Source organism: Trachurus japonicus, chromosome 6, assembly GCF_045865225.1.
Source record: "Trachurus japonicus isolate A0001 chromosome 6, Traja_1.0".
Taxonomy (NCBI): domain Eukaryota; kingdom Metazoa; phylum Chordata; class Actinopteri; order Carangiformes; family Carangidae; genus Trachurus; species Trachurus japonicus.
Window position 1 is genome coordinate 25,173,785 of NC_140912.1, and position 14,123 is coordinate 25,187,907.

The window sequence follows — 14,123 nt, forward strand, 5'->3', positions numbered from 1 at the left end:
TTAAAATGAGATCCTTCCTGTACACACAGCCACTCTCTTAATCTCACACATGCCTTGATGCACTCTCTGAGTCTGTGCAGGCCTTAAACAGTAATTAGTGACCGGAAGGCAGAGAGAGCAATAACTACATCCAGACCACACCATTATGTGTGCCGTGCTGCATGCATGTTGTGCACTATGTGTGCGTGTAAACCACAGGAAATCAGGGTGCTACAGAAATAACTGCATGCTCTGTTTCTTCCTGGTCATGCACTGCAGAGCCATTACCACCAACAGGTCAGCGTTGCTGCTCTCGGGTCACACGGCCTGCAGCCGTATACAGCGACAGACACACAGAGGTGAGAGGTCTGTGCTCCAAGTCGAAGGTTTAGTACTCAACCGTTAAAAAACTGTAACTAATAAGCAACAGGAGAGTAAAGGAATGTAAACAAATGTCTTCCTGGATTGAGTGAGACATAAAGTATTACAGTGCTACAAGCTAAATTAATCAGTTTGCCTCCATGGTGAGCATGCTGCACGTCTGCTGTTGTGTTTTAATTAACTAGTGTTGAGCAAGTTACTTGAAAAATGCAATCACGTCTCATTACATATTCATACATTCATCATTTCACTAATTACTCATCTCGTACCAACTGAATTTACAGTCTTGGCAAAGCCACCAGTGACTAAGACGACACAACGTCTAGTGACGACTTTGACTTATGGGGCTAATTTCTTATTTGCTGCAATTAGAGATAACATGCCCAACAGCAGTCACTCTGCATTCAAGCTAAATAGATATTAACCTTGTTTTAAACTGCTGGGAAGTCAGCAAACAGACCTGTAAATTGCCTAAAATAACTAAATTGGGGATTATGAATCCCTTAGTGTTTGCGTATTATGTTACTGTCCATCACTGGTAATGTTACACATACCCAAGTCTGGTCCACATACCTCCACATCATGGGCAGATTCTGGCTCTAGTACAACTAGAGGTTTTTTTCTGCCTGTGCACCAGTATTGGTCCAGATGTGGTGGCCATGCTGTATATGAGCCAGATTTAGGCCAAGCGTATAATAGACCACAAAAAACACATGTGGTACTGTAGCTTTTCTCTTGGTATCTGGGGGAGCAGGGCATAAACACTCTGCATCAAAAAGCGCCTCTGCAACTAGAAACATCTCACATACTCACATTTCCAACAGTGTTATTGCATTTCTGTTACCCATAGTGGACATCAAAAATACTATGGTGCATGTCCTTAAAGGGATAATTCAACATTTTGGCAAATTGGCCCATTGCCATAATCCCTGTAGTCATAGCAGTAGGTTTGTGTCTATATTTGTCATGAGACAGAGTTGTTTTCGAGACAAATGCAGAGACTGCTTGCCGAAAAATTCATCATCAGCGGTTTTGCATGAAATTACCTCGAAAAGAACTCCGTCTCGTAACGTTCTGTTATTATCTCATAGCGTGGTGAATGTGCAGGTCACAACTTGTCCACCAGAGCGTTTTGGAGTTGTTAGATTGTGTATTTGATGAGGGAAACCAAGAAACCCCATTAGCCTCTGTAGCGTAGCTCTGAGCAGCTCGCGGCTCTGCTCCGCCGTTCTAAAAATATCTTGCACCGACGAGTAAAGGTAACAAACCTACTGCTATGACTATAGGGACTATGCTATGACAATGGGCCAATTTGCCAAAAATGTTGAACTATCCCTTTAATGTGGTTTAACACAAAACATCAACTAACAAATGATCTATATTGCTGCAATCAAGCAAGTTATACTACATGCAGTTCCATAATAAAACTGCAGTGACTCAGGATCTAATGAAGCTCTGCAGTAACTGTCCTAACAGTGATGTGAGAGGAACAAGCTCAGTGTTACATCGGCTCTAATCTACTGTCCCCGTCAGCTTTGAACCTAATTGGTGCTAATTTTGTAGGAACCTTGTAACATTAGTGAAACTGTTGCACAGAAGGAGTCAATGACATACGACTCGGTTATGTTCATTTGGCTTTAGGAAAATAATTTGCTGCTGCTGCTGCTATGACAAAAATGTCACCACTGAGGAAATAAATTACAGAATCATATCTGGCATTTTCACCACTGATTGCCAGCGGAGATCTAAGCTCCAGGAAACGTGTACCAGGAAATGGCTCAGAGAGGAACGACAGGCATCTTGTTTGTTGTGAACGTCAAAAAAAAATTGGTATGATAGGACATCAAGCCTCTTCTGAACCAATACGTGCATCGATTATTATCAGAAGACTGGCCTATTGTTTCCATGGCAACACTTTGTGACAGAAGTACTATTGGTTTTCAGACAGTGAGTAATGGGCCTGTTCAGGTATTCATTGTACAATACACACTTTATGAGGTGAGCACGCAGGCATATATACGCAGGCATAACTATACATGAGCATGATTACAACCTGCAAATCCATTTAGGCTGCGTTCATGCATGAAGCGAATGTGCACACACACACACACACACACACACACACACACGGACTACAACAGAATAAGAAAGACTATACAAAACACTTGATTCATGCACTGCCTGCTGGTAGATAAGCCCTTCCTCACTGTTCTGCAACCACTGATCAATCTGCTGCTGCACACTGGGGATGGTAGCTTCAAGAATCCCCTCTGAGTCTCTCAACACACAAAAACGCACACGGCCACACAAAGCTCTGCGTTTGAGTCCATTTAAAATTCAAAAGTAATGAAACACATCATGTAAGACCTTGTTTCTGCCAGGATCAAACTCTCCCTTTCACACTTGGGTGACCTTAAAGCACTAACATGCCCCAACGCACTGACAATCTCACACCTCTGAGAGTGTGGAGGGGAGGCACTGGCTGCAGAGAGGATCGTTTTCCCAGCAGGCTTTGAGCCAGTCTGACTCCAAGGAAAACATTGCTCACAAAGAAGAAAGGAGCTGTTGAAAGTACAGTGCAACTGAAATTACATTTAAGTCTCTAATTTAACTTCATGTTTATCACATCTAAACACGAATCACGGGGGAACCACTTTCGTAATCAACTCTTCAACAATCAGGTAACTGTTGGAAATTCTGCCCCGCGCACACACGCACACACACACGTTTCACATCCTCAATCCACAATGTCAGGAGATTTGTAGATCTGCATAGAATCTATCCTCAGACAATTTACGGTCTTTAATTAGAAATGTTTTGGGTAGTGGCGGCGGGTATTTCCCGGATATGGGCTAATCCTATTATAAGCACTTCCATTGTAATCCTTATCGAATTACTGAAACAATTCAAATTTTTAAAATCACCCTTCAGCAAATTATTAGAAGGACTTTAAATGAAACAGAACAGAACAGTTCAATAAAGTGTGAAGGGTCTCTCTCTCTCTCTCTCTCTCACTGTAGGATTGAGCTTGAGGGAAAACATTCAATGCAAAGCAATTATTCAATTTAGGAGACTGGTCTCTTTTCTCCTCTCTAAGCGTGTGGTATAATTACCACTTTATTTTCCATGGCCTCAACCTATTGCTCTAGTACTGTATTTAGGACCCACTGAACAAGCCATAATGAAACACTGTCCTTTTTTCTTACCTTATAAAGACAATGTGATTCTAAATACTCTACCCACTCTTTCTGAAGCTGTGGCCTGTTCCCCACCTACCCGATGTTTGCCTGTGTTTAGTGTCGCACAGGGAGTGTAATGAAATAGGTTTAAATGCTGCATAAAGCCGAGGAGGCATCCTTGTTTATTAATTTGATCCATTGTTAACATAAAAATGGTTATAAAAGCAGCTTTATGGCTCAAAAGCCAAAGAATGGCCTCTAGTTTGAGGCCTCCTTAACCCTACTGTTCCTTTGGATAACATTTTTCACATACAGACAATATAACAAGGTGGAGATAAAAGAGGAGGACAGAGGTGGTTGTCATCCTGGATGGACTTATTCCTCCCTTCAATGCAAAGAATCAGCATTAATTGAAATGTATTTGAACTGATTAAAACTTTCCAGACTCTATTTTCAGTCTCAGATGTGATGGTGATGTTACACTCTTTTATTTCCTGGACCCCACTCTGAAGCGTGCAACAAAATAATATATGTGCATATATTTTCTTCTGTCCTTATGCCTCACTTCCTTCCTCCCACACAGACACACACACACAATGCCCACCTCACACTTGTGTTTCTACCTCATTGCTGCTGCAGCTGGTGTTTCTCTCCTCATCTCTGCTGCCCTGTCTTTCTATCATCCACCTATACCACTCTGTTAGTGTCATCCATCTCTCTTCTCTACCATCCATCTCTTTCTTCTTTCTTTGGGCCAGGGAGCGGAGCAGAGGGGAGGAGAGAGAGCAGCATGGCTCCAGGCCATTACCCACCACATCTCTATAACCTTAGAACTGTGGGCCTCACACACACACACACATCATTAATTAAACCCACATCACTTAAAATGCATGCACACGGGCATGTTTGCCAGAACTCACACACACAGACATAGCAGGCATACACAGCATTTGAGCCCTTGCTGTTTTCATTGACTCCCTCCTCCAGCCGGTGCATTAGCACATCATGAAGGTCAATGATGAATGATGGGTATTATTATGCGTTTATACGCACACGCACACACACGCACACACACGCACACACAAGAACAAAAGCTACACAACAGCACGACACAACAAACAAGGTACAGAAGCAAATTTTCAGCTCCAACCACAGCAGTGCACATCTGTCATGAGGAGATCTGCCCCTGCAACACAGCAACAACTCATCCTGGATTGATTCCCAAAATCCACCTGGCAAACACACACACACAGACAGAATAAATGCTGTCAATCTGGCCCCTCAAAAAAAAAAAAAAAAATTCCAACTACCTGCTAAAATCAATGTGACTGTGTCAGTCCTGAGCAGCTCTGTGAGATGGATAATGCGCCGGCCAGACAATAGCATTTATCTAGACACCAAATTGATTAAACAATTAGTTTACTGGGAGTGTTTCAAAAACCATCCCAGCATCGAAGACGCTTGGATGCTTTCATTACCCACCTTATCTTTCTCAGGTTTCCTCCTCGCAGTAAACACACATTATAAATCCCACTGTAATCCACCCTGAATTAACAGCAAGGGTTGAGAGGGATCACTGAGAGCGATAAGTTCTTCATTATGATCATGTCTGAGAGAGCAACAGGAACAATGTGTGTACGTGGCGCGTGCGTGAATGAGGGCGAGAGAGGGGAGCATCAGTGCAAAGATGCAGTGTTCAAGTCCAGTATAATTTTAATATTTTGATCATTTGATATCTCTACTATTGATTCTAGGTCAAACGCTCAGTGTATCTGACCTCTGACAGAGTTGAGGTAAAATACCGCGTGCTTAGATTTCTAATCCTCGCAGAATGTACCCACCTCTCTACTCTGCCTGATTGAATTACTATTCTGCATCTGCAGGCTTTGAAAATAAAACACACAGAAAAAAACACATCCTGGCTAACAGGATGGACCGCGTTTCCCTTTACATCGTTTAACACTCCAACAGGGCAATCACATCACAGCAGATTGGATACCCCGCCTCTGACTGATGCCAGGCAAACGTGGGAGGCTTAGATTACATCGACACGCTGATTGAATTATTACCCACCACCCCCAAAAGGTGTAAATAACAACATTTATGACGGCTGAATTTCAATGAGCTTCTCCACTCTCAGTGTCCTGGTATTACCCATGTTGGATCCAAGTCAAACTGGGACATTTGAACAGAACAGAGTCACTGTTAATATCATTAGTAACCTCTGTGCTCTTCCCCCTATGACAAGTTAAAATGATGAATATTAGTATTTTTTACTGGCTGCCTGACACTGGCACCGGCTTCTGCCTAAAAACCAGCTGACAGGATTACTGACATCAAGCCCCCAGGTGGACACAGTCAAGATTACAGGTTCCATGTTAAACCTCAGTTACCTACGTCATTCATTTCCTCAAATATTATGTCAAAGCCATGGATTGCTGACAAATTTAAAAGCCACAGGGAACCTTTTTTTTCTTCTTATTCTTCTATTACATTGCATTAGTGATAGTTGAAACTAAGTGAGGCTTGTTTGTCAGGAAGAACCAGATAAATACTTTAGAGCGGCGTATGGATTATACTGTAAGGTGGTGTGAATCAAGAATGTGGACAGCTTAAAAAATGTTTTGGGTGTATGTACTGGGTGAGCAGGTTTCATTGGAATGAGCACCCCGTCGCCGTCACACATACACTGTACAATCACAGCTCAAAACCTAAGACGTCAGGGGAAAATTGTGATCAGTCAGCTTTGTCAGAAATGAAAAAAAAAAGAAAAAAAGGCTGTGGCAAAGAGCACTTGTTCTTCAACTGCTGCTGTTTGAGGCACCGCAGTAACATAGAGTTAGCTGAATCTTTACTTGGATGTGTATGGGTACGCAATGTTGTCAGGGTTCAGGCATGCCAGGAGGAAGGATGATCAAACAAGAGAGAGAGAGAGAGAGGCTTCAGGGGGAAAAAATAACAACAGAGAAAAAAAAACAGATGATGCAAGAGAGAAAGAAAGAAGAACGTGTCTTCCAGGAAGCAACTACTGACAGATGAGTGACAACCACAACACTCACTCACCCGGTGGAAACAAACCACCACGATGCTAAATTTAGCTCATCATCACCATCTTCACCTGATGTGCTAGTTTCCCTTCAGACTCACACAGGCATGCACACACACCAGTGTTATCTAGTTTAGAGGACACAGCGCTGTAAATCTGAATCATAGCCCCTAATTCAGAGCCCCAGGGATCAAATAAGGAAGTAACACAGAAAATAATAGGTAATAACAGGTCGCGACTGGTCAGGCCTCTGAAGACCACGGTATTCATTACACAATACAATGCAAAAATGGCGGATGGAACAAATGTGTGGTACTACAATTGGTGCCAAAAATAAATTAAAAAAACATGTTCTGAGAGTGGTGTGAAAGGATCTCAATCTTTTTATACACTCTTGATATTTCCTGTGAAATGTATCTCGTCATGTAACACTGGACAGCTGACACTGATGACTGCAGGACACCTGGACTTCAGAGAGACAAAAACCACAAGACAGACGACCCCCGGTGCCACCACGGACACAATACATCTATTACCCCCTCCTTCATCAGTTAATTATGACTAATTGAAAGCCAATTGTCCCTTTTGTATAGTAGCCAAGAAGTAAATGGGTTCCTGCTTCACAGGACTGTTACATGTACAATAACTCTTTGTGTGATTTCAGAAACATGACATTACAGTTCATATCTTGATATTATCGTCATTTGAAGGCTGAACATTCCTACTAAACGTCATTTTGTAACAAAGCACCAAGAATCATTGTTGTATTGGAAACTGCTCTGATTAATCCGATATATACAAAATACTTTGGTACGGCTCCACAAGACATCTGACATGCACAGAGTGGAAGGTTTTGCCATTGAAAAATAAACTTGTCGGTGCTCCCTGGTGGACAAACTAAGTACTCGTCGTGACACTGTTTCAGCACTTCTTTACTTTTTCAACAACATTTCAACACTGCAATTTCTTGTTATTTATCAGCCGACATGTAGTCTACACCCCTGACATCAATATTTCTTTCTCCTTTTTCAATTTCAACATTTCAGTGGAGCTAATAATGACCAATTATTAGTATAACTGTGATTGTGATCTTCTATTTTGTCAGTATGACCTTATTTCTTCTATTAACCCCCCCCATTACCCTCCATCATCCATCAATGTCGATCCTGTGATTAACTGTAAGACGTAAAACACCATCAAACCTTTCCCAACCTGTTTGGATAAACGATTCGAAGGCTCCAGTCTGGAAAGACAGACACCTAATACAAACATATGAGTGAACACGCACTGATATCAACATGTTGTGTTACCACTGCCCCGCAGTGACACCCTCTCCCAAGTTAAAACAATGAGCGTGGTGAAAGGACCTGGGCCCGCTGGTGTTCCCAGCCTTTTCCTTCCTGCCAATAAGAATGAAAGCAGAATGCCTCGCACTGTTTCCTCCCCCTCAGCTATTAAATAAGGGTGACTCACCCCTGCCCGTCACCCCTCAGAAAGGTGCACCAACCATAGAGGGGTTTGCAATGCAATGTAAAAACACACACACACAAACACACACATGATGTACAACGGCCTACCACCACGCCGCATAAAGACACACACAACTCAATTGCAGTTGGGTAATGGGCCACTGGGGATGTTGCCAAAAGGCCAGAGTGGTTGGAAGAGGGTCTTAAGAGGGGGGAAATGGTTCCCAGGGCTCTAAGAACAAAACTGTCTTTTTTTCCAGCATGCTAGTGGATTTAAATGGTCCCTCACACTCGCAGCAGGCTGGTCCACATGGAGGCCAGGGCTGCAGCTCAGCAACTCAACACAAACACTCAGAGTTAGTTCACTGTATATGACAAAAAAAAAAAAAAAAAACTGCAGCAAATGCATTTAACAAAACGTTCATTCATGGTTAAGCACCGACCGCTGACAGGACGTACTGAAAGTAAGATGTATACTGCAGAGAGGAGAAACGCTTTTAACATAATTTGCTCTCGTTCTGTGCAGCCCCGTGGCATTTCCACAGACCACATGCAACAGCAGGGAACAGCAAAAAACATCAGCAGAGTGAAAAATAAATGGCCAATGTGGGAGAGCAGCCAGATGATGATGATAACATTAGAAAATGGACGCTACAGATTAGCCGAAAATCCAGTCAAACTAGGATAACAGAGCAGCAGGGATGGAGCAAGTACGTAGGGGAATGTAGGGATGAGTCACCACCACTGATGTTTATGAAAGGATGGGCAGAGAAAAAAAGCCCCAACATTTGTTCTCATATTAAAACTTTTTTTTTTAAAACATTTAAATGAACATTTGACTGAAAAATAAAATAAAATATTGAGTCTCTGAATCTTACCATAACAGCAGAGCAGACACATCTTTGAGTTTTTACCTTTCCGGCTCCAAAACCAGTATTTACGTCGTCGTTTCATGGTCAGTCCAGTGTCTTATATTTTGAAAAAGAAAAAAAAAAAGGAAAAAAAAGAGCAACAAAAACAAAAACAAAAAAAGGGAAATGCCAACCCAATATCTCCTCGTAACATATACACTCAACTACTGACAGTGTTCATCCTCGCTGTCGTCCAGACTGTTAAGGATCAACCTACCAGAGGCAACATGTCTCACACGGGACCTCCGGCAGCCAGCAGCCAGCCAGTCCATGCTGGGTCCGAAGCCGGCGGGGCAGAGCGTGGAGAGAGAAACCGATGTATATGCAAAGCTGAGGTACAAAGAAGAAGAACTAACAACTTGAGCTAAAGTTTCACTTTCACCATGCAAACAGTGGCTTTAAATACACCTCTGTTTAGAGCTTTCTCCCCTTCCTTCCTCCACCTCTGCCTGCGAACAAAAGGTAAATGAGGACCCCCCCCCTCTCTCTCTTTCTCCTCCTGACAGGACGCTGTGCTGTACTATATGCTCTGCTGCACAAGAGGAGACAGACAGACACAACACTGAGGAGAAAGACGAGTCATGCAAGCATCAACACCTCCACGTCTTCTTGTAAAAAGGGATGTCCACAATTTCGCAAAAGGTGAGAGGAGAAAAAAAAAGAAGAAAAGGTTGGTTTACGCAATTCCTCCACCACATCTTCCTCTCTGTGAAGTTCCCTCTAGATTGAGCTTCTAAGGTAATTATGAGCACAGTATCTTTCTGAGAACAACCTCACAGGGCTAACAATGCCAGTCAGGAGGGGGGAAACGACACACGCTGCAAGTCAGGAAGCCCCTAGCTAGTGCATGGAAAGAAAAACATTGTTTCCTGCCTAAAAAAAACTCCTGAAGACATTTAGGCTGCTATTTACAGGTCATATAGGGATTCAGACTGACAGTATTTATGATTTCCCTGATTTAGCGACACAAACCCAGCTGATAAGGTTTGGAGGGTAATATACAAATACATTTTAAGTCAATTAAAGATCCCATTAGTGAACAATATGGCCTTGTTTGACACAAAAACAAACACAGAGACACAAACACATGGTTACCAGCTTGTGAAGTCAGGACTCGACCCAATTTGTGGTCCAGAGAAATTTTACAAATTTCTATACAAACAGTCTAAAAGTGGCTCATTGTTTGCTTCCTCTCTCTACTCCATTGTTTTTCCTTCAGCCATCTGCGAGAAATGTCCCCCCGTCTTCCCAGAATCATGATAATAGTGTGTGTATGTGCTTGTCTGTGCATGTTTGTGTGTGTATGTGTTTGAGTGACAGAGAGAGAGAGTCTAAATAAAGTGGTTTTAAGAGCCAAAGCATAATAATCCACTTTCACATGGGAGGAGAGGAACTCATGGTTTTGTATAGGCAGTTTGACAACATGAGAAACATGGTGATTATTTTCCTAATTGATATGGGAGCAGCTGCACAGTATCATGCCAGTCAGTAATGTAAGAGGATGGATGCTTTGCTGTAGAGGAGTATACTTGACTGTGTGTGTGTGCGACTGTGCGCCCTCGTCCAGCTGCAAGTCGGTGTGTGTGACATTTCTAAAGAGTTTAGCTCCACCTACTGGCCCATTTGAAAACTACAACCCAGATCCCTAATATCATATTGGTGCTTTTGGGGGTGGTGAGACTAGTATGAGCATGTGTGTGTTCAGCTGCTGCCGAGCAATATTACAAAAGCACACACATGTATCAGCCATTTCCGGCTAAAGTGCTGCCCACACCCACTGTGTCCTCTGACTGAGCACAACAGTAACTTCCCCCACACCTTCACCAGCCTCAGCCACGTCCAATCTGAGACTGCTCAGCCAGACACTGAGTAAACTCAAGGGAGAGATAAGGAAATGATGTAAGTCTGTGTTCCTCAGTGCAGTAAGAAATTATGTATTAACAAAAATCAATAGCCCCTCGTGTGTGCGGTGCTAAATTGTTTTTGTAAGACATTAGGATTGTGGACTTTCAGACGAAAATGTGCTATGCGAGTGTAAACAATACAGCCAGTTGTAGCAATAATTAATCTAACCTTTGAACACAATGATTATATAAAACACGGAAGCTAAGAAGTAATAAAATACAACCGCTGGAGAGATCACTAAACTAGGAACTTTACTTGACGCATATTGATGGATGAGATTTTGTAATGAGATGGATTTCCAGTCCTCTGTGAAGCACTGTGAATGAAATAAACATGCCTTGTCTAATCACATTCTCATCAACAGAACCTACAGAGTCTAATCAATACAAAAAATAAATTAGTGCAAAATTTGCATTCCTTAGCGACAATTAAAGACTAAATACACATACATAAATCCTACAACTGAATTTAATTAATTAATTAATTCATATTAATTATGCCTTACAGAGTTGAACATGTAAATGTTATAGGAGCATTTACAGAATAGGAAACCTGGTAAATGTAAAGTCCAATAATCACTCATTTCTTTTAGCTAAGGTTTGGTTGCCACCAACTCCTCAGGAAAGTATCTAGCTGAAAACATCTTCAGCTGTTCAGTGGCATCATTTGTTTTTCACTTTGAGAAAAGCACAAAAAACAAAAGTTTATAGAAAAATGAGAACTGAATTTCTCAGCAGACTACATCAGACTATAACTTTCACCACAAAAACAGAGGGAAAAGAAAATTCCTTTCTGTTGACCTTTTCAATTTGAATACCAAACACACATGAGGCACACTGCCTCTCCATACCAGAAGCAATGATTTATGGGTAGTTTACTCTCATGTGGTGCAGGAATACACAGCATATAAAAAGAAAATCATCTTTAAGTCATCATGAACTGGGCTGTACAAGGGATTCACTATTGCCTGAAGTGAGTTCAAGCCAGCTAGAGGAACAAGGAGAAGGTTCAGTTCAGGCTGAATGAGCATCAGTGTAGCAAAACAATAGCAGCAACAGTCGGCTAGCAGGCCACACAGTTCCTGATTCATGCAGTCCCACTGCTGCTGTCTTCACACAGAAAACAAACAGCCCCTTTGTTGGAGACTGATACAGCTGTCCTCACCAGCTCAGACTGTCATGCCCCCTCCGAAAGCTAGCTGGACTTAACAACACTAAATCATTTTCATTCGACATCTGAGATATGAGAAAATAAGATCACTTGGCCCTGGGTGTTTTGTGTTAAAGCAATAACTGAGATCCTTTCCAGAGTACAGCAAATTGTTTCTGCTTAGTGCAAACCTGTAAACGCTCCCTCACATTAAAACTGTCACAACATGTCATCATATGTGTGTAACCATATGCTGTCATGCAAGAGGATACAGGACTGGATAAGAGTAGTATATATGACAGATTTACATTTAAAAAAAACATGATGTCCTTATGAAAGGTCATCAGACTAATGCAGACGTGGCCATTTGTCTAGGAAGATGGGAGCAAAACAGACATAAAAGATGACAAAGCATTTTCCTCAGTAATGGATTTCATGTATCCAATTTTATACCAATTCATTGACCTATAAGTATGAAGTAGGAATGACAGAGCATCATTATAAGTCTGATACTGTCTCGCTTCTGTGGTCCAAGAAATGCAAGATCAGCCAGGCGTAATAAAAAAACAAACACTGGATCATTAAGAGTCATGTTGAACCAAGTCAAATGGAAGGAATTACTATTTAACAGTGAAGTTATACTTATTAGTCTTGTTTGGCAATTTCAGTTTTTGGAATCAACCACGGGTCAAGTACAGGTTAGATTTAGTTTTACAGAAAATGCCCGCCTGCATATGTTTGTAATGGCTCACTAATGAAACAGTGAGACTAGAGAGGAGAGGGGAATTAAGGACAAAGAGAAATGTTAATCTAAGAAAGAATCTGCAATACTATCGTATATTGCGAAAACATGCATGATGACTCACAATGACAGATAAAACTCAGGATATCCTTGTCCTTACCTCACTTCCTGACTCATATACCTGCAGAGGTGTGATGGGGGCTGTGAGCTGACAGACATTAAGGGTGGCACCATTAACCATAGAGCAAAGTTCATATCAAACTGCAAGTAGAGCACAGTGATCTTTAGTGGCATGTTTGCACACGCATTCAAGATAAGAATAAGTCAAACTGGTGCCTCCTGTCTCAAGGGGCTCAGACAGACAGACTTATGTATCTGGATCCTTGTTTTGTGAAAAAACATTGACAGACTGATTGACTAAAAACCTGGGCAAACTTTCAGTTACAGCTGTTCAGGCTGCAGCTCTGAAAAGATCCATCTGGAAGCGTCAATAGGAGACAGATCCCAAGACTGTCTGATCATCACATTTCAAATCTCAAAAACAACATGCAAGGGTTGATGTTCAGGAACCGTTCTCTCATGGGAGATGAGAGTTGCATCCTGATCAGATCTTGGACTTCCTTTAAAGAAATATTTTGTGGACTGAGGGGGAAAAATGTGTGCCCTCCAGCATCTAGATGGTTACACAACAGGCTGGGGCTTGTCTCTGAACCCTTCATACCTGCTGAGCAGCCACTAAGTCGGCAGTGGTGTGTAAACAAGGTGTGTAGGTGTATTACAGTCTGGCCTTTCCATGCTTTCACAACCAAATTGCCAGATTGATAATAAATACAAGACAGACAGATAGCAGATAACAAATCATGATACTGAGTCATATCTCCAGCTCATGCATTGACAGCCTGCAATAATCCATCATCAAAGTCTTGCTCTCAGGTAAAACTTCACGAAGAAGTTATGGAAATGCAAAATACACAGTAGATAAGTGGTAATGAAGTGTGGGATTTAACAACACAAATCTTGTAGTGGGCCTGGGATGGGATAGTTACGTTTCCACTATGGAAATAGTTTTCCAGCATTCCTTACAAACTCACCTTGGTCTTCTTCTTCCTCTGGCTCCTCTGTTTCCAGACTTCGTGGTTTCCTGCGAAAAGCGACTCTGTTAAATCCGTCCATTCTTCTCTGAGGCTCTGGCCGCTCCAGCATCGAGACACTTCAGTGCGACGCATTCAAAATTACCAAAACACAACTTTTAAAGTTCAAATGAATAAAGTCCACTCCTGTCCACAATCTCTGCACCGCTTCCTGCTGCGCGGCGGCAGCCCATGTGCGCCTAACCGAGAAAAAAAAAAGAAAAGTGCCTGT

At 42.0% G+C, this 14,123-nt stretch overlaps 1 protein-coding gene across 4 annotated transcripts in view; it reads right to left on the bottom strand.

The window, feature by feature from the left end:
* The window catches only part of fgd4a (FYVE, RhoGEF and PH domain containing 4a), a 54,695-nt gene extending 45,285 nt beyond the window's left edge, over nt 1-9,410 (bottom strand). Inside the window, exons 1-2 of one of the 4 annotated variants that reach the window (XM_085779981.1) lie at nt 9,183-9,252; nt 8,933-9,022 (exon numbers count right to left, since the gene is read on the bottom strand). In XM_085779981.1, coding sequence (XP_085636107.1) covers nt 8,933-9,022; nt 9,183-9,237 — 145 coding nt within the window. In that variant the 5' untranslated portion in view covers nt 9,238-9,252. Of the gene's footprint in view, nt 1-8,932 lie in introns of all 4 variants that reach the window. The other 3 variants (XM_085779973.1, XM_085779972.1, XM_085779971.1) reach the window with 3 other exon arrangements.
* Between the last annotated feature and the right edge of the window lie 4,713 nt (nt 9,411-14,123).